The following is a 26,167-nucleotide window of genomic DNA, read 5'->3' as shown; positions in this document are numbered from 1 at the left end:
AGGCCGACCGAGATGAGGGGTGCAGCAAGGGCTCGCTCAGCTTTTCTACTGGCTACGTTAACAAGATAAAAATCCCCGGCTTCTACTGACCCTCCGTTTTGAAAAACGGCGAAAAGACATTTTAAAAACAGACGGCCACATGAACACCAGGTTCCCATGGCACCTGCGGCCAGGCGGGGAGGAGCCAGCCGAGCGCCGCTCGGGGGCGCGGGGCGGCCACGTGCAGTGCGCAGGCGCGCACCTGTACCCGCGGAGGGGCCGAGCGCCCACGCGCCGCGCCCGCGGGCGAGCGCGCCCCCGCCCAGCCGGCCTTCCCTGCACCGCCCTGGTCTCCCCGCCCTCCAGGCCCCGCCTCGCCGCTCCGCGCCTCCTCCCTGTAGTCGCCCCGTGGCTCCGCCGGCGAGCTGCGTGTTGCTGCGTGTTGCTGCGTCATCGCCAGTGGCCGGTTTGAATGAGGTTCTCGTCGCTCTCGAGCTGCCGCCACTACCGCGCCTCCGCCTCGGCTGCTGCCACAGCTTCGTCGTGTCCCTTTCCCTTCGCCTCCCTTGCCAGGGGCCCAGCCTTCCTGCGCCGTCGCCTCCCTCCTCGCCCGCCATGCCGCTCTACTCTGGTGAGCGCCCTTCTCGCCTTGCGTCCCGCAGCCTTGCCCGGCACTAGGCCTCTGAGTAGCTGAGTAGGCCTGGCCTGCGGGGCGGGCGCCCGTCTGAGCGCGGGGCGGGGAGGCGTGGGTGACTGCGGCGTGGAATTGACCCTGTCCCCTTTCTCTCCTTGCCAGTTCCGAGCCCAGCGACGTCAGAGCGCTGTCTCTCCTGGTCGCCGGGTGGGTGGGGTGGGAAAAAGAGTGGAGATGGGGAAGCAGCGAGCGTCGGCCTCTGGGAGTGGTGACACTGCAGAATAGTTTCTGTCGCTGTCCTAGTGTGCCTGGAAAGGTGGGGGGGTGTCCTGGGGCTTCGGGGACCAGGCTGGAGGTATAGTTGTGGAAGGCAGAGGCACGGAGGGAAGCCTGAAGTGAGGGAGGGATGCAGGGATGTGTAAGATGAGCCTGTATCCATGGGGTTTCCCTTAATTACTTCCCTTCGCTTACTCCTGCTGCCTTTGATTCAATCTCCTCTTTTGTACCAATTTCTGTGATATCTCGAGGCAGATTGCGAACTTATTTTTTGGCTTCGTTTTCCTGTCATCAGACATTGTCTTGGGTTTCTACGTCCGAAGCATAGTGATAGCTTTGAGAGGTATATGAATACAGATATCCTCGGCATCATTTCCTTTTGATTGGCGTTTGACGGGTCTTTTCTTTTTTGTGTGCGAAAAAGATCTTGTAAGATCTCCAAGGTATTGTGCAGAGATCCCATTTTTAGTTAATCGACCTTGCTGTTTCCTAGTCTGATTCAAAATGGCACCTAAGATGTAAGTGATGGCTCTCTTTGGATACGGATGTGTGACTCGATGGCCATTCCTGACTACCATTCCTTTAGTGAAGATTAAGCATTTTCAAAGAATGATGGGAAACAAAAGACTAATATTTAATCTCCAGGTTGATTCTTGGTCTTCTAGAATCTTGAATGCTTTCATAATGATTGCTCAACTTCTTTCTATAATTATTAACAGTAGGCTAATTATCCAATAATTAACAATAGAATGGTACTGGAAATATCCCATTTATGCAGTATAGAATTGAGGGGCATTAATTAATGGTGAGAAAACCCAGCGTATGCTAATATTTAAACACACAGACTCACATACAAAAAACCAACACTTCTTTGTTCCCCTCAAAAAATGCCTATACTCACCAAAATTTCTAAAAAGTTGAGTTTCATCTTAAATTTATTTAATCAAGTCTTTTTCCTAATTTCCAAAATGAGGGAATTGAAGTAGATTTCTAAGGTTTCTTCCTTTGACTTCTCTATATTGAGAATCTGTATTTTCACGTTCTGCAAAAAGACCTATATTTACGCGAGAACATTTTAAGTAGTGTTTCATAAGTTTTAGTAGAAAATTAAATATCTACTATGGTTAAAGTAAGTGCCATAAAGTTTAATGAACACCTGTGTGCGTAGCGCAGTACATGCTGCTTTGTTTTAGTCTTCAACATAGTTGTTGAAGACTAACAACATAATTCTGTGATACTGATATAATTGTCCTTTGTGGGTAAGCAAAAAGTTTAAATAACTTGCCCACGATGAAACAGCTAAATACATTTCACTTAGGTTCCTCATCATTATTTCTAATACTGTTTAGGTTTAATCCTCTCTCATCTTTGCTTGTACTATTATATTTGATATATATTTCTAGCTTATCTCGATTACAGTTGTGTACTCTTCAAATCCATTTTCTCTGCTGCTGCTAGAGTGATCTAATGTTCAAACCAGACCAAAGCAGCCTTTATGAAAACCTTTCGGGGTTGCACATTTCCTATAACATAAAGCCTGTGTGTTTTGCATGACGTGTGTTATCTTCCTTGACTTGATCCTTGGCCGCTTCCAGTTTCATCTGCTTCCCCTTCACTGGGAATTACTTATATCTCAGAACACCCTGTATTGCTTTATGTTTTTGAATGTTTTTCTTGTCTTTTCCAGGAATGCTTTTATTCTTATTCTCTGGCTAACGCCTAATTTTTCTTTCAGACTCAACTCAAAGTTATCACGTCCTCCGGTCAATCCTTCCGAACTCATGAAGCGTATCTGTGCTCCTGTAGCATTTATAATATTTATGTTGTGTTATTGTTTTAACCTTTTTTGCCCCCTGTTTCTCCCTTATTAGACTAAGTTCAGAGTCTCCTTAATGCTTGTTACTGGGCTTGTTGAATGATTGCTGAGTATATTAATTAAACTGAGATGAAATTAAACTGATGAAAGAATTGGGATTTGGAGTCAGGGTGAAATTTTTGTATTCTGATTTTAGTAGTTGGAAATCAGGCAGCTATTAGTTGTGAAATTCTCATTTTGAGTAAGTATATAGTTTTTAGTGGAAACAAACTATGTACGAGGTGTGATCAAAAGATACGGTGAATGTTTAAATAAAAAAATTTATTACACTAAAAGACACATTGCTATTAATTCCCCTCAAAGCACTCCCCATTGCTTTGAACACACTTATGCTGTCATTCTTTTTTTTTTTTTTCAGTTTTTTTGTTTGTTGTTGTTTTGTTATTTTATTTTATTAAATTTATTGGGGTGACAATTGTTAGTAAAATTACATAGATTTCAGGTGTACAATTCTGTATTACATCATCTATAAATCCCATTCTGTGTTCATTACCCAGAGTCAGTTCTCCTTCCATCACCATATATTCGATCCCCCTTACCCTCATCTCCCACCCCCGACCCCCCACCCCCCTTACCCTCTGGCAACCACCAAACTTGTCTGTGTCTATGAACTTCTGTTTCTCATTTGTTTGTCTTGTTCTTTTGTTGCTTTTGGTTTATATACCACATATCAGTGAAATCACATGGTTCTCTGCTTTTTCTGTCTGACTTATTTCGCTCAGCATTACACTCTCAAGATCCATCCATGTTGTCACAAATGTTCCTATATCATCTTTTCTTACCGCCGAATAGTATTCCATTGTGTATATATACCACAACTTCTTCATCCATTCATCTATCGAAGGACATTTTGGTTGTTTCCATGTCTTGGCCACCGTAAACAAAGCTGCAATGAACATTGGAGCACACGTGTCTTTATCTCTAAATGTTTTCAGATTTTTTGGGTAGATACCCAGGAGAGGGATTGCTGGGTCATATGGTAATTCTATTCGTAATTTTTTGAGGAACCTCCACACTGCCTTCCATAACGGCTGCACCAGTCTGCATTCCCACCAACAGTGTATGAGGGTTCCTTTTTCTCCACAGCCTCTCCAACACTTGTTACTATTTGTCTTGTTGATGATCGCCATTCTGACTGGGGTGAGGTGATTATGCTGTCATTCTTGCCACTTTCTGAAGCAGTTCTGGAAGTCCTCATTCATGAGTGTCTTTCATCCTCCATCATGACAACGCTCTGTGTCACACATTGCTTCTGGTACGGCAGTTTCTGTCAGAAACATTTCGGTGTGTCTTCATCTACCTTATTCACTGAAGCTGGCACTGTGCGACTTCTGGCTCTTCCCCAGTCAAAATGACCATGAAAGGAAAACGTTTTGAATCAATTCAGGACATCAAGGCAGCCATGAGAGCGCAACTGAAGACACCCACGAAAGAGGACTTCCAGAACTGCTTCACAAAGTGGCAGGAATGATGGGATAAGTGTGTTTGAAGCGAGGGGGAGTATTTTGAGGGGGATTAATGGCAGTGTACCTTTTACTGTAATAAATGTTTTATTTAAACATTCACTATATTATTTGATCACACCTTGTATATCCTTAAGTTTTATTTATACATATTTCAAAAATCAGCTGTTTTAGGCAATTGATTGAAAACTTTTTATTGGTTGATTGAAATTTTTCTATATGATAAAGTATATGCAGCACAAAATGTACTATTTTAACCGTTTTTAAGTGTACAGTTTTGGCATTTAGTAATTTACATTGTTGTGCAACCATCATCGCTATCCACCTCCCAAACTTTTTCATGTTTCTAAACTAAAACCTTGTTTCCATTGAACAATAACTCCCCGTATGTACTTCCCCCCAGCTTCCTGGTAACCATCATTCTACTTTCTGCCTCTATGAATTTGACTAGTCTAGGTGCTTCAATTAAGTGGAATCATACAGTATTTGTCCTTTCGTATCTGGCTTATTTTGCTTAGCATGTGTTCAGGGATCATCTATGTTGTAGCGTGTGTAAGAATTTCATTACTTTTTAAGGCTGGATAATATCCACTGTGTATATATGCCACATTTTGTTTACTCATTCATCTGTTGATCAACACTTGGGTTGTTCCCATCTTTAGGCTATTGTGAATAATGCAGCTATGACATGAATATATAATTATCAGTTTGAGTTCCTGCTTTCCATAGTTTTGGGTGTATACCTGGAAGTAGAATTGCTGGATCATGTAGTAATTCTATATTTAATTTTTTGAGCAACTGCCATACCTTTTTGAGCAACATCAAAATGGCTGAACCATTTTATATTCCCATTAGCAATGCACAAGAGTTCCAATTTCACCACATCCTTGCCAATATTTGTTATATTCTTTTTTCCTTTTTTTTGTAATAGCCATTTGAATGGCTGTGAAGTAGGATTTCTATATTTTTTAGTGCTTTAGTTGTAGCTTTGGATTCTTCTTAATGTTTGACCTCCTCTTGATCAACAAATAGACCGTTCAATTTTTATAATCCAGAATCTGTATTCCTTTCCCTGTTTTAATTATGCTTTATTCTCCCAAGAATTTTTTTCCTCTCATATTGCCTTTCTAAAAACTGTCTTTCTCCTCTCTATCCCAACAGTATGTATTGATTTTAATGATTGCTTAAACCCATTTTGAAGTCTGTGAACCTTATTCTGGGAAATATTTCAGTGTGATATTTTGCAGAGATTATTGGAGTAGGATTCAGAAGACTTCAATATTTACTAATTAGTTTTTTGACATTAGTAAATCATCCAACTTCTCTTCAATGTCATTTTCCTTATTTATCAAATGAGAAGTTGGATTAGATCCAGTTAAATTTTATTCAAGACCTACTGCATCCAAGTCACTCCTGGTTAGGTGTAGGCATTACGAACATAAAAAGATGAATGACATAGTTTGCCTTTCAAGAACTAGCCTAATAGGTCCCGAAAGGATTGTCTAAATCTAAAGTCTTGTTATTTTGTAAATGAAAAGAAAAATTACGTTTTTTTTCTCCTTTTTTTTTTTTTTTTTTTTGCAGTTACTGTGAAATGGGGAAAGGAGAAATTTGAAGGTGTAGAATTGAATACTGATGAACCTCCAATGGTGTTCAAGGCTCAGCTTTTTGCACTGACTGGAGTCCAGCCGGCCAGACAGAAAGTTATGTTGAAAGGAGGGACGTTGAAGGTAAAACTTAGTCCAAAATTTCATTATGTACTATTAATATATAATTAGTGAAAATAACGCTAGGAAATGTGGCAGTTGAGGTATTTTTTATTTGGTGAGAGTATATAGTCTATGGGATTAAAACTTTTATTCATGTTACTGTAAGGAGCAACATTATAACCATTTCACTATATTATAAAACACTATTATAAAAACATCAATTTTTTTTTATTTTAAAATGCACTGTATCAATGAATACCTCCGGTGATCAGGGGAGTGGGGTACTTCTATTTGTTTGTATTTGAGTTTTTTTCCCTATGAGAGTACGTTAAAAGTATTTTATTTTGTTTAGGCCTTTATGAGGTCTGTTTGTATTTTGTTAGTAATATGTATGGCGTGGAAAATTTTATCTCTGTTAAAAATATGGAACAATATGGTAGATTTGTTTTATTTAACAAAAAACTACTACAAAATGTAGTTTTGTGCATACATTCAAATGTTCAAATTCAAAGTATTTCAACATCATTACCAAAGCCCCAGTTCTGGAATACTGGAAAACTGTTAATTTTTTCCTTTGGCCTTTCTTGCATCCTACCTATTAAAAAGGAGCTCCTTTCTCTTAAGAGTAACTAATATCTAACTCCTATCTGGAGATGAGAGAGAAAATATTTTTTGTTTAAAAAGAGAGGGAACTTAATTTTCCTCTAGTTCCCTTGGAATGATCATACTGACTACAGTTAAGAGTCCAGGCTTACCAGCATCACTGATGGAATGGCCACAAAAAAGATGTGAAGGTATTTTCCTTATTGTTTATAATACTATTTAAGTATAGTTTTTTAAAAGTATTTTCTTCAAGAGTTAGATATGAAATGCTAAAGAGCTGTAGGTAACTTTAGAGATAAGAGCTAACTACCCCATCATCCAGGTGGTAAAACAGATATTGGCAAAGAAACATTGTTTTCCCTCCAAGTTGTACTATGAGCTTTTTAGTCTTAGTGGACTTGATAATTTGTGCTGAGCTGTGTACAGGCATACCTCAGAGATAGTGCAGGTTTGGTTCCAAACCACCACAATAAAGTGAATATTGCAATAAAGCGAGTCACACGAATGTTTTGGTTTCCCAGTGTATATAAAAGTTACGTTTATACTATACTGTACCGTGTTTCTTCGAAAATAAGATCTAGCTGGACCATCAGCTCTAATGTGTCTTTTGGAGCAAAAATTAATATTATACCCGGTCTTATTTTAATGTAAAGTAATATTAAAATAAGACCGGGTATAATATAATATAAAATATAATACACCAGGTCTTATATTAATTTTTGCTCCAAAAGACGCATTAGAGCTGATGGTCCAGCTAGGTCTTATTTTTGGGGAAACACGATAGAAAGCAGTACCAGTATGTCTAAAGAACAGTGTATATACTTTAAAAAGTTCCTGGGGCGGCTGGATGGCTCAGTTGGTTAGAGCGCGAGCTCTGAACAACAGGGTTGCCTGTTCGATTCTCACATGGGCCAGCGAGCTGTGCCCTCCACAACTAGAGTGAAGACAACGAGTTTCTGCTGAGCTGCCAGAGGGGTGGCCAGATGGCTCAGTTCGTTAAAGCACGAGCTCTCAACAGCAAGGTTGCTGGTTCAATTCCCACATGGGATGTTGGGCTACGCCCCCTGCAACAAAAGATTGAAAACGGCAACTGGACTTGGAGCTGAGCTGCGCCCTCCACAACTAGATTGAAGGACAACGACTTGGAGCTGATGGGCTCTGGAGAAACACACTGTTCCCTAATACGCCCCAATAAAATTAAAAAAAAAAAAAAAAAAAAAATCCATTGCATTCCTATATACTAACAATGAAATCTCCGAAAAAGAAAAAGAAAAAAAGTGTCCTTTAAGAAAAAAAAAAGTTCCTTATTGCTAAAACATACTAACCGTTATCTGAGACTTCAGCGAGTGGTAATTTTTTTGCTAGTAGAGGGTCTTGTGAAAAACACAATATCTGCAAAGTGCAATAAAGCAAAGTACAGTAAAATGAGGTATGCCTGTACTGGTGGTGTACTGTGGAGAATTATAGAAAAATATGAATAAATTAAATGAAATGGACTACTGATAGCTATCATTCATTGAATACTTATTCTGTGCCAGGCTTTTATTTTCTTTAATTCTCAACTGTATGTATTTTAAAAATGATGAAAGTAAATGATTTTATATATTATAAATGAAGAAACTGAGCATCAGACAGCTTTATGTAACATGCAAAAAAGCATGTGATTTAGAAGTCAAGCAGATCTGGGTTCATTTCTCACCTATTTTGACCTCGGATAAGTAAGTCCTCTGAGACGGCATATATAGTTATAATTACTTACGATTAGCAGTAATAGCCCTTAAACTGACAAGGGTTGAACGTTACTCCACTTGAAGCAGGGTGTCCAGAGAGATAATTAGTGGCACCACCAAAGGGAAGCATGTTGAGTTCCTGGTACCTTCTGCAAAAAGAAAAGTGTAATATGGAACTGACTTTATCCTGTGAAGGTAAGGGCTTAGCTTCAGTAGTCCAAAATACCTGTGGACCAATCATGGCATTAACAAAAATCTTGATTTAGTTGAACATATTGAAGTAAAAGTATTTGTTAATTGCTTCACAGATGTGAAATTTAGTACTTTGAGAAACATTTGTGGACAGGGCAAGTATTATTAAGGGTTAGTTTGCTTTGGGTAATCCTGTTTACTCTCCTGGTATAATTTGTAATAGCACTTCCTTTCTCAAGGATCTCCTGATTTGGGTGATAAATTATATAATTTCCTTATTTATGTACATCTTATTTCGTAAGTTACTCTTCATTCTTACCACATAAGCTAGTTATTAACTCTGCTGGTTTCAAACATAAAACAAACATGCAAAAAATTAGTTTCTGTTATTTGTCATCAATCAAATTTTTTAGTACTTTTGGTGCTGCCAAGTTTACTGTCTTTTAGATTGTGTTTTTTTACATAGTTTAAGCAATTGTTAGACTTAATATCTTTAGGACTGTATGTGCTTTTTTAAAAAACTTTTGATTACAGTAATTTTAAATATGCTGACAAAAAGTTCTATTTTGAACTAGCTTAAAATTAGTTGATTATTAAATTAGGCTTGGATTGTACAAGGTGGTGAAATGCTTTTTGTATGTCTTTAAAACAGGATGATGATTGGGGAAACATCAAAATAAAAAATGTAAGTATTATCCTAAGAACACTTATTATAATGCAGTTTCCTAATTATTATACCAAAATATATTCCAAATGCCTTTTTTCCATATATATATCCAATTGTTCCAGCACCATCTTTTGAAAATACTTTTCGTTTTCCCACTGACTTATGTTGGAGTCTTTCTTAAAAATCAATTGTAGGTCTATTTTTGGACCCTTGTTTCATTGATATATTTGAATAAACTTGTATTATATGGTCTTGATTACAAAGACTTTATAACAAGTCTTGAAATAAGGTAGCGTAAGTCTCCAACTTTTTCTTCAAGAATATTTTATTTTAGCTTGTTTGCATTTCCATATAATTTTAGAATAAGTCTGTCAGTTTCTACAAATGGACTCCTGGAATTTTGTTGGAGATTGCATTGACTAGTTCTGTAGTTCAGTTTGGGGAGAATGAACATCTTAACAGTATTGAGTATTAAAATCCTTAAATATGGTGTACTCCATTAATTTAGGTCTTTTTATTCTTTTAGCAGAATTTTGTAGTTTTTCAATTCAGTATAGTAATCTTGCATGGTTTTTGCTAGATTTGTGGAACTTAATGTTTCTTGGCTGTTGAAAACAATATTTAAAAAATAAGTTTTTTCAGTGTTCATGGTTAGATTATTTTCATCCTGTGACCTTACTAAATTCACTTAATAGTTCCAGTAGGGTTGTTTTTTGTAGATTCCATTGAGTTTTCTATTTACATAAGCATGTTATGTGCAAATAGAGGCAGTTTTACTTCTCCCTTTCCAATCTTTATGATCTCTGTTTTTTTTTTTTATTGCTTACTTACTTCACTGGCATGTAGAAATAGAATTAATTATTGTGTATTGAGCTTGTATCCTGTGACTGCTGATTTTACGTATTAGTGTCCTAGGATTATTTAAATATACAGTCATATCATCTGCAATTCAGAATGGTTTTCTTTTTTTCCTTTTCAGTCTCTGTGCTTTATCTTTTTCCTTTTTTCTTGCTTTATTCCACTGGTTAGGATTTTAAGCACAATGTTGAGTAATGGTTAATAGTGAACATCATTGCTTTTTTCTGATCTTAAGAGGAATGTTTCCAGTCTTAGCTGGAAGTTTTTTTTACAGATGTTCATCATAGATTGAGGAAGTTCTGTTTGCAGTTTGCTGACAGTTTTTAGCATGGGTGGTAGTTGAATTTTGTCAGATACTTTTTCTGTGTATCTGTTGAAATGATCATTTGGTTTTTTATCCTTTAATTTGTTAATGTGAACTACACTGACTTTTTTGAGTAGGAAACCAACTTCACATTCTTGGGATAAACCCCACTTGGTCATTATATATTTTCCTTTTTATATATTGCCGGATTCTATGTGGTAACATTTTGTAAAGGATTCTTAAGTCTCTTTTCATGAGAGGTATTGGTTCATAGTTTTCTTAAATTGTCTTTGTCTGATTTTGCTATCAGCATAATGCTGGCCTTATAGAATGAGTTAGGAAGCATCCCCACTTTCCATCTTTTCTGAAAGTGTTTGTGTTGTTTTTTTTCTTTGCATGTTTTATAGAATTCGCCAGTGAAGGCCTCTAGGTTTGGAACGTTCTTTGTTGAAAGACTTAAGAATTTAGTGTCTTTAGTAAATGTAGGACCATTCAGATACTGTATTTTCTTTTACATCAGTTTTGGTAATTTGCATCTTTTAAGGACTTGGTCCATTTAATGTAAATAGTTGAGTTGATTGGCATAACATACTCTTTAATTCTAGAATCTATAGTGGTGGTTTTTTCTCTTTTTTCCCTCGTATTGAGGTTTGTTAATTTCATTGATTTCCCTCCCCCAAAGGATCAGCTTTGCTTGTTTATTATTTTATTGATTTTCCCTCTTTGCTTTATTTCCTCCTTTTGCTTTGGACTTAATACGTACTTTTTCTAGCTTCTTAAGGTAGAAGCTTACTATTTTCAATATGATTTTTTTGTTTTCTGTTTATCTCTTTTGCCCATTTTTCTATTGTGTGTCTGCCTTACTGATTTTTTTTTTTTGGTGCTCATCTATATTGTATAATTCTATTTTCTAGTTATCTTTTTGATTATGGTATGTTTTATGGAAGTTTTAAAGATTTATGTACTTAGTGACATCAGTCCATCTTTTATGTCAATTTAAGAAAATATTTTAACAAGGCAAGATTTTTTTTTTCATTCACTTACATGTTTTTATAATTGTATCATATTTTTACATTTACATCTTTGTAATTCATTTTGGGTATGGCATGCCATGAGGTGGAGAACTGATAATATTTTTTTTCTAAATTATTATCTGCATTACCTCAACATTCTTTATTGTGTAATCTGTTTTCTTAATTTTAAATGACATTTTTTGGTCTTTTTTATTCCTTTTCAGAAATTTCTTAGCTGTTGTCAGGGATATTAATTTGCTACATGAATGAATCATTTTGCAAAGTTTCAAAAAGGAATTTCATTAAATTTGTGTAGTAATTTGGAATCACATCTTTATAGTAATTCTCGAGTCCAGAAACCTGCATGTCATCTTCAATTTATTTAGGTGTTTTTCTATATCCCTAAGCAAACTTTATAGTTTTCTTATTACATATTTCTTGTTAAGTTTATTCTAGATATTTGTTGGTATTCTTTCTGTTCTTTTGTATTAGGTTGGTGCAAAAGTAATTGCGGTTTTGCAATTGTTTTCAACCTTTCAAACCACAATTACTTTTGCACCAACCTAATATTTTTTGACTGCCTATTGCTAATATGTTTTTTAAATATTTTGTTTTCCTGAGAGAGTTGTCTTTGGAAAAAGATTCTTTAGTGATGGTTTAGAACTGCTGTGCCATTATCTTATACAAAGTTTATGTAAAAATAACAGGTGATGATAGAATGAAGATTATTAGATTTCAACCTACCATGTTTCCCCCAAAATAAGACCTAGCCGGACCATCAGCTCTAATGTGTCTTTTAATATAGTTAATATAATTAATGTAATATAATGTAATAAATACCTGGTCTTATGTCATATAAAACCAGGTATTATATTAATTAAAATAAGACCGGGTCTTATTAATTTTTGCTCCAAAAGACTCATTAGAGCTGATTGTCTGGCTAGGTCTTATTTTCGGGGAAACACGGTAGGTACTCTCTAAGACTATGATTTTGTTGACCTTATTAACTTCCTAATTTTAATCCTCATCTGGGTATTTTTCTCTTTTTTTTTTAATCTCCACTTCTGGTTTGTTTTTTTTAAACTTCCCAGTCCTTTTCTTTGTTTCATGTGTTCATGTCTTCCAGTTAAGATATTGAGTAAGATGTTCACATTTCAGGATTATGACATTTAGGGGCACAGTGTCTTTCTTGTTCTTCTATTGTATGGAATGTTACCTATATATTGAATATAAGTATTCCCTTAGGTTAATGATATGTAGAATTATAAAATTGGATATTTTGAACTTATTTATGTGTCTGGTTTGATGTTTTCCAATAATGGAGATTGCAGTGCTCTCAAAATATTTCAGTTCACATGTAAATAATGGTTACAGTTACATAATAGACATTTACAGAAAGAGTCTTATCAGTGCTTAGTTTATTTGTTATGGGAAGAAATTATACCACTAAATGTTAATGATCATTTGAAGAATTCCCTCCTCTAATACTGTAAACATTCTTAACGTTTTTAATGACAGTATTAATTTTTTCCTTAGCTTTATTGATATATAATTTATATAAAATAAAATTCATCTATTTTTAGTATACAGTTTGCTGAATTAGGTTTTGTACAGTTATGTATCCACCACCACTATCAAGATACAGACGTTCCACCACTCTGAAAAGTATACTCCTGTTCCTTTGCACATAAGCCGATGACCTCTGGCTTGAAGCAGCCATTTTAGTACTTTTTATTTTTTTAAACAATTCAGTGATTTTTGGTATATTTACAGAGTTGTGGAACCTTCTACAATCTAATTTTAGAACATTTAGAACATTTCCATCACCCTGAAAGAAATGTGTGTCACTTTTAAAGTCACTCCCTCTTCCCACCTTCAGCTCTAGCACCTACTATTCTATGTTGTGCCTCTATAGATTTACCTTTTCTGGCAATTAGAAGTTTGCAATATGTGTTTTTCTATGTCTGGCTTCTTTCAACGGATATAAACATCAACTTTTGAGCATTTTTATGAAATTAATTTTTTTTTAAAACTAGGGAATGACTCTACTAATGATGGGATCAGCGGATGCTCTTCCTGAGGAACCCTCAGCCAAAACTGTCTTCGTAGAAGATATGACAGAAGAACAGTTAGCATCTGCTGTAAGACGAACCATATGTTATATGGTTGATCACTGGTTTTTAGAAGTACAGTTACTAAGGTGCCTCTCAGAAAGTAGCATCTGAATGTTTTTAAGATTTAATATCAAGATGTATGTTTTAGGCAGTAAATAAGTTTTATTTTTGAAATTGGCTTTAGGGTCCTTCTATAATTGGGTAATTCATTATAAAGTCAATTAATAGCTGTAATAAATATGTGGTGGGTAGTCAGCACTATTTAAGTGTTTATTATTTTTATGGGAAAACAGAATGGTTACGTAGTTTAAATGCTGGGATATTTAAATTCATAAAACCTTCCATGTGAAAAATACATACAGTTTAATCTTAATTTAAGTGCAACATTGATTTAGAAACTGGCCAACACATACTTGTCAAATGTTATTATTATATTATTTTTACCATCCAGCATTTACATAGTACTGTTAACCATTCTTTTTTTTTTTTTTTTTTTGAAGAGTTTCTATGTATGTTTGTTACCGTGTTCTAATGATAAGCCTGCAAAGGGGGCAGGATGGACATGACTGTCCTCTTATTATTTTTAAGAAGGGAATTAAAACAGAGAATGATTGTCAGTATGATAACAAGTAAAAATTTTGGTTGGGGAAATAAAACGTTACTTTAGGATAAAGGTGGAACATAAATTGGTATGAACTGGTAAATTGTACTTGCTTCAAAGGGTGAAATTTAGTGATTTATATATGCTGTGTCATTTTGTAAAAATGGTTTAATCCTTTTTTTTTAATCAGATGGAATTACCATGTGGATTGACAAACCTTGGTAACACTTGTTACATGAATGCTACAGTTCAATGTATTCGGTCTGTGCCTGAACTCAAAAGTGCCCTTAAAAGGTAAGGAACGTCATACTCATTATCAGTCACTCCTTGTACCCTTCCTACCTGCAGCTCTAGGCAACTATTATGGCACTGTTTGTCTTATAGTTTTGCCTGTTCTGTATATTTCATGTAAAAGGAATTATAATAATATATGGTTTTTTGTGACTAGCTTCTTTTATTTAGCATGTTAGTGCTGAATGTAGGTGTATTGATTTTGATTTAATGTTTTTCTAATGCCTTTTTTTTCATTATTTCTGAAGTTGGATTTTATTTTCTTCGTAATAATGGGCAGTTAAGGTGTACTTTTTTGTTTTACACTATTTTCAGAAAATATTTGTTAATAGATGAGTTAGACAAGGGGAAAGAATTTAAAGTGGGCTTTATTCATTTAAGTTTCCTTTTTTTTGAGTGTGCCTTTTTGCTCATATAATGCTTAAAGGAACAAGACCAGAAGAGAAGAAAATAAAGAGGTTGAACAACTCTGAGAAACTTGCAGATGAGGGGGTCATAATAAGTCTTTTTAACTGGTTTCTTCGCATTTGAGTTTCAGAATGAATTGAATCCCATTATTTAATTCTGCCTTAATGTCCTTAGGTATGCTGGTGCTTTGAGAGCTTCAGGGGAAATGGCTTCAGCACAGTATATTACTGCAGGTCAGTATCTTAAACATGCTACTTTTTGAGAGGGAGTATAGTACTCAAATGTTATTTTTCACTTAAAAGTTTGTTTAGTATCTTTCAGTTTACAAAATGTGTTTTATAAAACATTAAAATTGGAGTACTTATATTAAACAACTGAGGGCATACTTTATTATCCAAATTAGAAACCAGTGATGTGTCTCCTTTTTCAAAAACAGTCTTTAGATATTTTGGATTAAATTATAATTTTGGCTTTAGATTCTATTAGTAAAGTAGGTTTTGTGATAGTTGATGTGATCGTTTTATAAAAGAGTCTCAGTGGGTATTAGTGTAAAGAACTGGCCTATGGGGAATGAGGAGAAATAGACATTCTTAAAGGATAGAAATAACTTATTTCTTCATTACATGAATCCATGTATCTCTTACCTAATTTTGGTAACAGCTTTATCGAGATTTAATGCACATATCATACAATTCCCCATTTAAAGTGTATAATTTGTTGTTGTTTTTTGTATATTCAGCGTTTTGTATCCTTCACCACACTCAATTTTGGAACATTTTCATCACTCCAAAAAGAAACTATAACCTTTAGTAGTCATCCCGTTTGCCCCACACCACTCTCAGCCCTATGCAGACACCAATCAGCTGTTAGCCTTTATAGATTCCCTATTCTGGACTTCTCATGTAAATGGAATTATATAATATGTGGTCTTCTGTTCTTTTTTAAAAAGATTTTATTGGGAAAGGGGAAGAGGACTTTATTGGGGAACACTGTGTACACTTCCAGGACTTTTTTCCAAGTCAAGTTGTTGTCCTTCCAATCTTAGTTGTGGAGGGCGCAGCTCAGCTCCAGGTCTAGTTGCCGTTACTAGTTGTAGGGGGCGTTGCCCACCATCCCTTGCAGGACTCGAGGAATTGAACTGGCAACCTTGCGGTTGAGAGCCCACTGGCCCATATGGGAATCGAACTGGCAGCCTTTGGAGTTAGGAGCATGGAGCTCTAACCGCCTGAGCCACTGGGCCGGGCCGGCCCCCAACATGTGGTCTTTTTTGAATGATTTCTTTCACTTAGAATGTTTTTAAGATTCATCCACAATATAGCATGTATCAGTATTTTATTCCTTTTTATTGCTGAATAAGATTGCATTGTGCGGATCTACCACATTTTGTTTGTCCTTTTATTATTGAAAGGCATTTGGGTGGTTTCCACTTTTTGACTGTTATAAGTGTTGCTAAACATTTGTGTACAAGTCTTTGTGTGGACATATGTTGTCATTTCTCTTGGGTTAATATCTAGGAGTGGAATTGTTGGGTTATATGGTAACTATATTTAACCTTTTGAGAAACTTCTAGACTTTTCCAAAGCAGCTGCATTATTTTACATTTTACATTTCTCCCAGCATGTGTGAGGGTTCCAATTTCTCCATATTCTCACTAACATTTGGTATTGTTTGTCTTTGATTATAGCCATTCTAGGGGTGTGAAGTGGTATCTCACTGTAGTCAACCATTAACTTTGAATACTATAAACAGTAGGTTTCTTTGCATCATTTGGAGTTAGAGAGATTTCTTCTTTTTTTCTAAAAGTAGATTATTTGTTGAAATTAAGTTTTTAATGAGAAAATGTGATCAATTATATCTAGCTCAGTTGATTGCTTCACTTGATCTAAGAGTAACTCAGAATGTCAATAAGTTCTTCGGTGTCATAGGCTTGTATTGATGGGATGAAAAATACTGTTCTTGTCTTTTTTATTTTGAATTAAATTTAAATTTACAGAAAATGTGCAAGAATTCACCAGTTACGAATTTTTTGTAACATCTGGTTCGTCATTCTCTATAATGCATGTTGTTTTATTCTGAACCATTTGACAGTAAATTGCAGACATGGTTTTTATTCCTGAAAACTTCAGTATGTATTTCCTAAGAGTAAGGTCATTCATAACCACATTTTTCATAATCTGGGAGTTTCACACTGATAACAGTACTCTAAAATGCAAACTTTATTTAGAGTTTGCCAGTATTGCCCATTTTGAAGTTGTTTTTCTTTTTTGTATCTGGAGCCAGTTTAGGATCACACATTGCATTTAGTTGTTGTCAAATCTCATTCGTCTCTTTTAATGTGTAATGTGTTTTTGACCTTTTTTCAAACTAATGAAATACTTTGAGATACTCTGTTCATGGTATGTATTAAATAATCAAATCATTTTTTTTGAGTAGCATGTACTTTAAAGTGTTATTACAATTTAAGTTTTTTTTTTAATTTTAAAAATAATTACCTTGGTAGTAATGCTTAAATTGCAGCCCTTCAAAAATATTTTTCAGTGTGTTTAGTTGTTTTATTCGGGAACATTTTATTGAGCACTTGCTTTGTGCTGAGATCTTGGAGTGTTTGCTGGGTTTCAGTCTGTACACAGACCGATAACATTTCACATCTTAGTTAACAAAACAAGTCGAGATAAGCTAGATTGGAGTTTTGCTGTACACGAAATAAGGACAAAGTGTGGTAGCTAGAAATCAGCAGAGGAAAAAGTATTCTGAACGCCCAAGAGCAGGGCTGAATCCATGACCATGGACTTAGGAATTTGAGAGTGGAGGAGCAGTGGAAAGATTTTGAAGGAGGCAAATTAGTTTTGGTTCTTAGCTGTTCAGTAGAATTAGGAAGTATGTTTAAGGAGCCAGATTTCAATATTCAGGAGTTCAGTAGATGGGAACCAAGTATGGGCTTAAAGGGGAGTAGGCTGGGAGTGGTGACCCGATGGCCTGAGAAAAGCAAAGCATAGTGGCAGAGCAGTAACATTATGCCTGTTTGATCCTAGACAAAGGTTGTTCTCTATTGAATGAACATACCCTGCTTTGGGAAGACAAAGGCTGGCAAGGGGGGAGAGAGGGACGGGCAGGGCTCAGAAGTTGTGTATAGCTAGTGATTGCAGTATAAAGTCTTCTGTGAGTTCTTTAAGATTTAAAAACAAATCTTATTAGGAATTCAACAATTGCAAAATGAATTGATATACTTAAAAATAGTTATTAAACAGTTTTTTGTTTATAGTAATTGAGATTTGATTTACAGTAGCGTGTATTAAATATGCCACTATTTTACTAAAGTACTGTTTGCTTTGTGTTTAAGCCCTTAGAGATTTGTTTGATTCCATGGATAAAACTTCTTCTAGTATTCCACCTATTATTCTACTGCAGTTTTTGCACATGGCTTTTCCACAGTTTGCAGAGAAGGGCGATCAAGGACAGTATCTTCAACAGGTAATCAGGGCAAGGTTCTTGGCTTTCATTTTGTAAATGTAAAACTTAGGTTTCCTATACTTACTATACTTAATTGGAGTATATTTGGAAATATAAAGAACAGTCCTCTCTGGTTCACACCACGAGTATCTCTTGCCTGGAGTGGTGCAATAGTCTGTTAACTGATCATCTTGATCCTGCTTCTGTCCCTATGCCGTGTTTCTCCATACAGCCCCCAGAGTCCTTTCTAAAATGTAAATAAAATTATGTTGGTCCCTTGTTCAATACTTCCTAGTACTTTTCTATCCTGAATAATCTAAATCCTAAATAATCCTAAATAATCTAGTTCCTGGCTACCTCTCTGAACTCATCATGTGCCACTCTCCTTGCTCACTTCTCTCCAGATGCACTGTTTTCTTGCCGTTTTTTAAACCCTCCAAATATCCTCTTTCTGCAGGGCCTTTGCTCTTGTTTCTTTGGCTCTCAGATATATGCATGGCTTTCCCCCTTACCTTGTTCTGGTCTCAACTGCTCAAATAGTCAAGGTTTTCCTTAACTATCCTGTTAAGATAACATACTTTCCTTCCCCTGATCACCTTCTGCTCCTGTATTGCCTTTTTTTCCTTAATAATCTTTCTCTTTACTTGAATCTATGTTATATTTTGTTTATTTGTGTTTCCCATTAGGACTTTTTCTATTTTTTTATTGTTATGTATTCCTAGTGTCCAGAACAGTAAATATTTAGCATAATTAGGAGTTCAGAAACATCTCTTGAATGAATGAATAAACTATTTTGGAATGTTTCATTGTTTTGAAGATATCTAATTTGGATTAATATTTTAACAGCTTCCGCTTCTCTAAAGAAACTAGTTATTTTGGAAGGATTCTATAGACTAAACACTGTCACAGCCAGGAATACTGACTATGTCATTTTTAAATTTAGGATGCTAATGAATGTTGGATACAAATGATGCGAGTATTGCAACAGAAATTGGAAGCCATAGAGGATGATTCTATTAAAGAGGTAATTGAAATATATTTGTGATTACAGATTTTCATTATACCTTGATTCACCCCCACACCAAAGACTTGAAATAAATTCATCTTAATAGACAGACATGTACTTGAGTACTATTTAGATGCTTAATCTATAGTTGGAATTTGAAAGGTTGCATTTCACACTTGAATTCAATTTATTTTTATTAAACTTAATTAATATTATTGAACATCTGTAGTCTTTTGGTAATGTTTTTTTGAATAGTAGAAAGATTTTACAGAAAGGGATTACATTTTAAAAAGCTTAAATATGTATTACTAAATGATTGTGTGGGAGGAAATGTACATTAATATCTATAGAGTAAAATTGGAATTTTTATTTCATTTTAATTTTTGCAGACAGATTCTTCATCTGCATCAGCTGTGACACCTTCTAAAAAGAAAAGTTTAATTGATCAATTCTTTGGGGTTGAGTTTGAAACTACGTATCCTTGTGAGCCCAGATATGTATAAACTATTCAACTTACACTAGAAGTGAATTGGTATAGTGTTGACTGATTGGAATGGTGGGTAGGGTAAGAAGAAACATTCTTCAGAGGTTATGATGTCTGAAAAATATGGAAATTAGGAATTCGGACAATAAACCCATTGGAATGATCTTGAAGTTTATATAAATGTACACTCTAAGGATATTCATTATTTTTTTCTAAGAACATCTTTAGAATCTACCTCATTAATTTGCCTCAAAGAAAATTAATTTTTAATTATATAAAATAGAGTGTACTAATTATATACATGAGATTGAACCAATTCATAAAACTAGAATTTAGGGAAGTTCTATTTTGTAGGAGATGGGCAGAAACTTAGAAAATATTCCTGTTTATGTGCCTTTGGGTTTTTAAGACCATTTAAATTGCAACATATTGTTTAGAGTTCATTTTTTAGCATACATTCATTACTTAGTATTGTTGGTAAGTGAATGAACATTTTTATGTATGTTGAAATCTCTATTGGGAGACCACAATATTTTAAATACTAATGAATGATGCTATTAACTTAAATAGCATTAGGATAACTTACTATATTCAAGATTACATGATAAATTGAATGCCTGTTAGTATATTCCTTATCTGATTTTGCAAAGCATGAAATGTACAGAATCTGAAGAAGAAGAAGTCACTAAAGGAAAGGAAAATCAGCTTCAGCTTAGCTGTTTTATCAATCAAGAAGTCAAGTATCTTTTCACAGGACTTAAATTGGTAAGGATAATTAGTTGATCCTCATTTTTCACAGGTTCCATATTTGCACCTGCTTGGTAAAATTTATTTGTAACCCCACCATCAGTAATCATGGTGTTTTCATAGTCATTTTCCATGTTCAAAGTGGCAAAAAGTTTGAGTTGCCTGACACACACTGTCCCACCTGAGGTCCAGAAAGGTGATGCTCTGCCTTCTTGTTTCAGCTCTCATCCTATAAACAAGTGTCCTTTTTGCAGTCATTTTAGTGCCACATTTGTCGCATTTTTGTGCTTTTTGATGATTTTGCTGTTTAAAATGGCCTGTAGGCGTAGTGCTGAAGAGGTGCCTAGTGTTCTGAGTGCACGAGGGCTGTGATACACCTTAAGGAGAAAATAAATTTTCTTAGATAAGCTTCGTTTTCAGGGATGAGTTTTAGTGTAGTTGCATGTGAGTTCTGTGTTAATGAATCAACAGTATATATTAAGTAAGGTCATTATACAGATTGTATTGATTGGTTGAGTAATATGTGACAAGAGGCTTGCAGAACACCCTTGAGGGTATTATGATGTAGGTATATGAATAAGTATGCCATATAAACTGGGGTTGTACTGTGCAAATCAGGCCATATAGTCGTTCTGCTATTGTACTAGTATTGCAGGTGAGGTCCTAGAATTTAAGTGACTTAATTGATGTGTGGCAGAGCCAGCTCTAGAACTGGCTCCTCTAATTATTTAGTTATCCCTCTTTCTCCAGTGTCATACTAAAGAATGCATTCTAATGAGCAGATTGATAAAATACAATGGTTTTGCTTGCTAACATTAATTTGACGTGGTTTGGGGAATATGCACAGCTCTTGAAGGATAGGTGATGAATTAGGGCAGGGATTACATTGATAAGATAATTTGTCATCTGGGAGCTCGTATCTACAGTTTGGGATATGATGGGTTAAGGGAAGGGTTAGTAAATATAGACTTAAGAAGCAGATAGATAAATAGTGATATTCTTCTCTGTGTGACACTGAGAGGAGAGGTGTGAAGCATAATGACTTCTGAGAGAAGTTCATTTTAATTTTATAAATTAAAAATAATTTAATGTAACCTAGCATTACAAATACTAGCTAACCACCAGGAATCCTATGACATACGTGTATTAATGATGTGCACGTTTCAGGGCATTAAAACGTGAAGTATAAGTGTTAATTGGAGCGTATGAAATGGAATGGAGTGTGTTGGCAGGGACTCTCCAGCATGATCTTTTCTTCATAATTTTATAAATTTCCAGGAAAACCAAATATACTTGGAACTTGTAGATAATAGTGGGTTGGTAATAATAGCTTACCTGATGAATAACATTGTACTGGATACAGTTTCTTAAAAAACATGAGATTTTGTATTTTTTGCCTTCGTAATTTTTTAAATGCTTTATCGTCATTTTTTCTGATTATTCTTGAGTAATTGGATTCACCATTTCTTTACTTCATTGCTGCTGAATAAACTTGATTAAATGTTAAAAAGCTACACCACAGTGATTCCTTTTGTAATAAGAGTAATAGTTTTTAAAAATCAAACTTTAAACAATTATTTACACAAGTGTAACATGCTTGGAATAAACATTAACAGTAAATTGTTTTAACTCTTATGTTTGTGTTCTCAAAGCAGAGCACATTAGTAGTGCTAATTTTTTTTGATATTAGAAATAGTAGGTAATGTTTATTGAACATAGACTATATGCTAGTTTCCAAGTTTTCGACATGTACTAACAACAGAACTATAATTAACATAGGCAGTTTCATCACCATTTACAAATGATGTCAAGAGGGGATAAACTATCTTGCCCAGTGTCACACAGGCCGTAAGAAATAGAAAGGCAGACATGATCATTAAGACATATAAAACAACCAAAGTCTTTCTCACATACGTTAGATTAACAGATTTTCTTTGTTATGACTTTTATGAAATTTAACAATAATTGATTGGTTCTGGAAGGCGTTTAAATATAAAGCATAAAGAACACGGACTTCCTACATTCTCTTAATTTTCCTCTAATATGAGTATTCTAATAAACCATAAGTAGAGGAATGCCATAAAAGGTTTTCTTATGTTATATAAAATGCAGTATAAACTCAGAATCTGAGTAACAGTGGGGTCATAATTTAAAAACTTAAAACATTTACATGCCGATGAGTTCGCACTAGTATAAATTTTTTGATGGCTTTTAAGAACTGAACCATATCTAAAAGTCTTCCCACGTTGTCCTCATTCAAATTATTTCTCATTGGTGTAAGTCCATTGATATCCTTACTGTACATTGTCTATTAAGTAGTACTAATTTTTAAAAGAACCAGGTGTAATTCTGATTTGCAGAAAAAAGTTATTTAAAACTAACATTTGGTTTTCTGTTACGTTTTTTTAGCGACTTCAGGAAGAAATCACCAAACAGTCTCCAACATTGCAAAGAAATGCTTTGTACATCAAATCTGTAAGTTGTGCATTCCTTTTGAAATTGAATTCCGTTTCGTTAAAAGTTTTCCCGTGAGTTAATGTTGCCCAGTCTTTGTTTTTACCAATCCAAGGAATTAAAAACTTGTGTGGTATTCGCATGTAAATAGGATTTCTTTCCATTTTCTCCTCAGTCCAAGATCAGCCGGCTACCTGCGTACTTGACTATTCAGATGGTTCGATTTTTTTATAAAGAGAAGGAATCTGTGAATGCTAAAGTTCTTAAGGTTAGTAATGAACTCTTTAGTATAATAAAAAGATTAATTATTCTCAGAAGGCAATCCCTTACAGTAGGTTTCTTTATTCCTTAGGGATAAACTCTTTGAAATACTATAAATAGGGAATTTATTACTTAGACAAATGATTCTTAACCAAGATGTGCATTGGAATTGTCTGTTGTCCATTTTATTTTGAATCATACGCATGCTTGGCTTCTCCCCAACGCCCAGTATCTGTTTCAGTGGTCTTAACATTTTTAAAAAGATTTCCAGATAATTCTGATTGATGCCTTCCGTTCTCCATTAATACTGCCCTAGACCAGGTTCTCAGCTCCAGGAAGATTTGGGGTTAGAGATGGGGAGGGTACAGTAGAGCACACTGTAGTCTGTTCTAGGCGGTTCCTTTCTTCCAAGTGAAAGAAGAGAGTATTAAATTATTGGTGCCCAAGAGTGTAGGGGCCAGCCTTAGGAAGTAGCTGTTATTGAGCTGTAGCACTGCTACATATCCAGTCTCTGATCCTTGAAGGAGGTATATATAATTCTAGCCTCTTAAGCTGAAATTCGTAATATATTTTCAAATATACTTAGTGTTAAATGAAAAGACTGAGTGTAGTTGAAGTATCTACTAGTGTTAACTTTATATATTAATATTAGTTATTGAACTATATCACTGTTCCTGTATAAAATTGTATTTCAAATTTTAAAAAGTCGTATGTGACTCCATTTGTAAATTGACTCCTCTGCTGGTTTTAGATATCCATTATTTTCACAACAACTAGTCTGATATTTCTGAAATGCTTCTTTGGTCATATAAATTTTGGTAACTCCTCTGTGGTCAGTTTCATGGCTCAAAATATTTAATGGAGAAAAATATTAAAAAATTTTTTACCTTCAAGTTAGGACCAGATTGAAAATAAGCACGATGATGTTTTCAACTGCATAGATATTTCCAAGTGATTTTTATGCATTTTATTTTCAACTTGAGTTGAATTATGGAAGCGTTACTTTAAAAGTGTGGTAGGTATTTTAAATAACTACCTTTATGTCTCTTACACTTTATTTTCTTTCTGGTTTGTATGTAGGATGTTAAATTTCCTCTTATGTTGGATGTGTATGAACTATGTACACCTGAACTTCAAGAGAAAATGGTCTCTTTTCGATCAAAATTCAAGGATCTAGAAGATAAAAAAGTGAATCAGCAGACAAAGACAGTAGGTTCTTATTGCTGATTTTCTAATCTTAATATTTTAGTATCCAATCAGTGTTTAACAGTTACTTTGTATTGTTAACTTATTAGTAAAAATGGATGACCCTGTGTTTTATTTAGCAAATACACAAATCCCACATAAATTGATGCAAGCCTGTAAAGTTTTAGGTGTATTTTAGCATAAGAAAAAGAACTATAGTTATGATAAATGGGTCCTTTATAGTAGAATAAACATAATATTTTCTTTCCCCCTGTAAAATCTTGCCTAGTATTTTCAGCATATTTTATTTTCCTTGCAAGGCATGGAGTTATATCCATTTTTAGATAGACTTGGTTGTACAACATATTGATTCAGTTATTCTCACTGTGACAATTGAGTCGTATCTTTTAATAAATGCTGCTAGAATTCCTGTAGCTGCTAAAATTACAACCTTAGCAACTTTATGTTTAACACATTGTATTGTCTTGGGTTCAGATAAAGTGCAGCTGAATTATTATTTGTTGGATTTTTTCCTTCAAAATGAAAATGGTATTTGCTGGTAATTAGAAAGATTTCCATTGTGATATTATAATCTATTAAATTTTAAAATAGGTTACTGTTATAGAGAGAGAAGCAATTTTTAAAAAATGAAACTTTATTTTGAGAAAGTTGTAGAATCACATGCAGTTTTAAGAAATAATACAAAGATACCTGGAGCATCTTTGATACAGTTGCCCCAGTGGTTACATCTTGCAAAAACTATAATACAGTATCACAACCAGGATATTGACATCGATACAATCCAGACACAGTACATTTCCATCACTACAAAGATCCCTCATAGGAGTTTTGCCCCGTTGTAGCCAAACCCACTTCCCTTTTACCCTAACCCTCTCCTTGATTCCTCACAACCGCTGTTCTCCATTTCTGTAATGTTGTCATTTCAAGGAAGGAATAAATGGAATCATACATTATGTAACTTTTTGGGATTGACGTTTCTCACTCAGCATAATTCTCTGGAGATTAATTCTCTGGAGATTGTTTCATATAGCAGTAGTTGTTTTTTTTTTATTTTTATTGCTGAATAGTATTCCATATGGATAAGGATATACCGCAGTTTGCTTAGCCATTCACCCATTGAAGACAGGTGGTTTCCAGTTTTGTCTATTAGGATTAAAGCTGCTGTAAGCATTCATTTAACCAGTTTTAGTGTAAACTTAAATACTCATTTCTCTGCATGGTTGTTGTATATTTAGTTTTTAAAGAAACTGTCAAATGTTTTCCATAGTGGCTGTACCATTTTAGGTTCTCATCAGCAGTATATGACTAATCCACTCTCTGCATTCTTGCCAGAATTTGGTGGTGTCACTTTTTTATTTTAGCCATTTGATAGGTTTGCAGTTATACCTCATTGTGGTTTTAATTTGCATTTCCTTACGTTGAACATGTCTTCATGTGTTTATTTGGCATTTGTATATCCTCTTTGGTGAAATATCTCTTCATGCCTTCTACCCATTTTCTGATTGTGCTGTTTTATACTCTTGAATTTTGAAAAGAGTAGTCCTTTGTTGGATAATAAGTTGCCAAATATTTTCTCCCAGCCTGTAGCTTTGTCTTTTTATCCTCTTAACGGTATTTTGCAAAGGGAAAGCTTTTAATTTTGATGTAATTCAGTCTTTTTTTTTGCTTATGTTGCATTTGGTGTCATATCTAAGAAACCATTGCCTAGTCAAAAGGCCTTGAAGATTTATGCCTATATTTTCTTCTAAGAATTTTATAGTTTTGGTTCTTCCATGCAGGTCTCTGATTTATTCAGGGTTAACTTTTGTATATTGGATCAGGTACAGGTCCAAATTCATTCT

The 26,167-nt window shown here is 34.9% G+C and overlaps 1 protein-coding gene across 1 annotated transcript in view; it reads left to right on the top strand.

Moving 5' to 3' along the window:
- The first annotated feature begins 254 nt into the window (after window positions 1-254).
- USP14 (ubiquitin specific peptidase 14) overlaps window positions 255-26,167 on the top strand; it is a 33,654-nt gene continuing 7,741 nt past the window's right edge. The window contains exons 1-13 of the mRNA XM_019741213.3: window positions 255-610; window positions 5,813-5,958; window positions 9,115-9,147; window positions 13,341-13,445; window positions 14,210-14,313; window positions 14,893-14,951; window positions 18,059-18,189; window positions 19,112-19,192; window positions 19,564-19,649; window positions 20,309-20,423; window positions 22,815-22,880; window positions 23,035-23,127; window positions 24,201-24,329. Coding sequence (XP_019596772.3) covers window positions 595-610; window positions 5,813-5,958; window positions 9,115-9,147; window positions 13,341-13,445; window positions 14,210-14,313; window positions 14,893-14,951; window positions 18,059-18,189; window positions 19,112-19,192; window positions 19,564-19,649; window positions 20,309-20,423; window positions 22,815-22,880; window positions 23,035-23,127; window positions 24,201-24,329 — 1,164 coding nt within the window. The 5' untranslated portion in view covers window positions 255-594. The remainder of the gene's footprint in view (window positions 611-5,812; window positions 5,959-9,114; window positions 9,148-13,340; window positions 13,446-14,209; window positions 14,314-14,892; window positions 14,952-18,058; window positions 18,190-19,111; window positions 19,193-19,563; window positions 19,650-20,308; window positions 20,424-22,814; window positions 22,881-23,034; window positions 23,128-24,200; window positions 24,330-26,167) is intronic.

The sequence above is a fragment of the Rhinolophus sinicus genome, chromosome 4 (assembly GCF_057876585.1).
Source record: "Rhinolophus sinicus isolate RSI-liver-muscle chromosome 4, RSI-T2T, whole genome shotgun sequence".
NCBI classification, from domain to species: domain Eukaryota; kingdom Metazoa; phylum Chordata; class Mammalia; order Chiroptera; family Rhinolophidae; genus Rhinolophus; species Rhinolophus sinicus.
The sequence above is the reverse complement of the archived record's forward strand: the minus strand, read 5'-3'. Positions and strand labels throughout refer to the sequence as shown.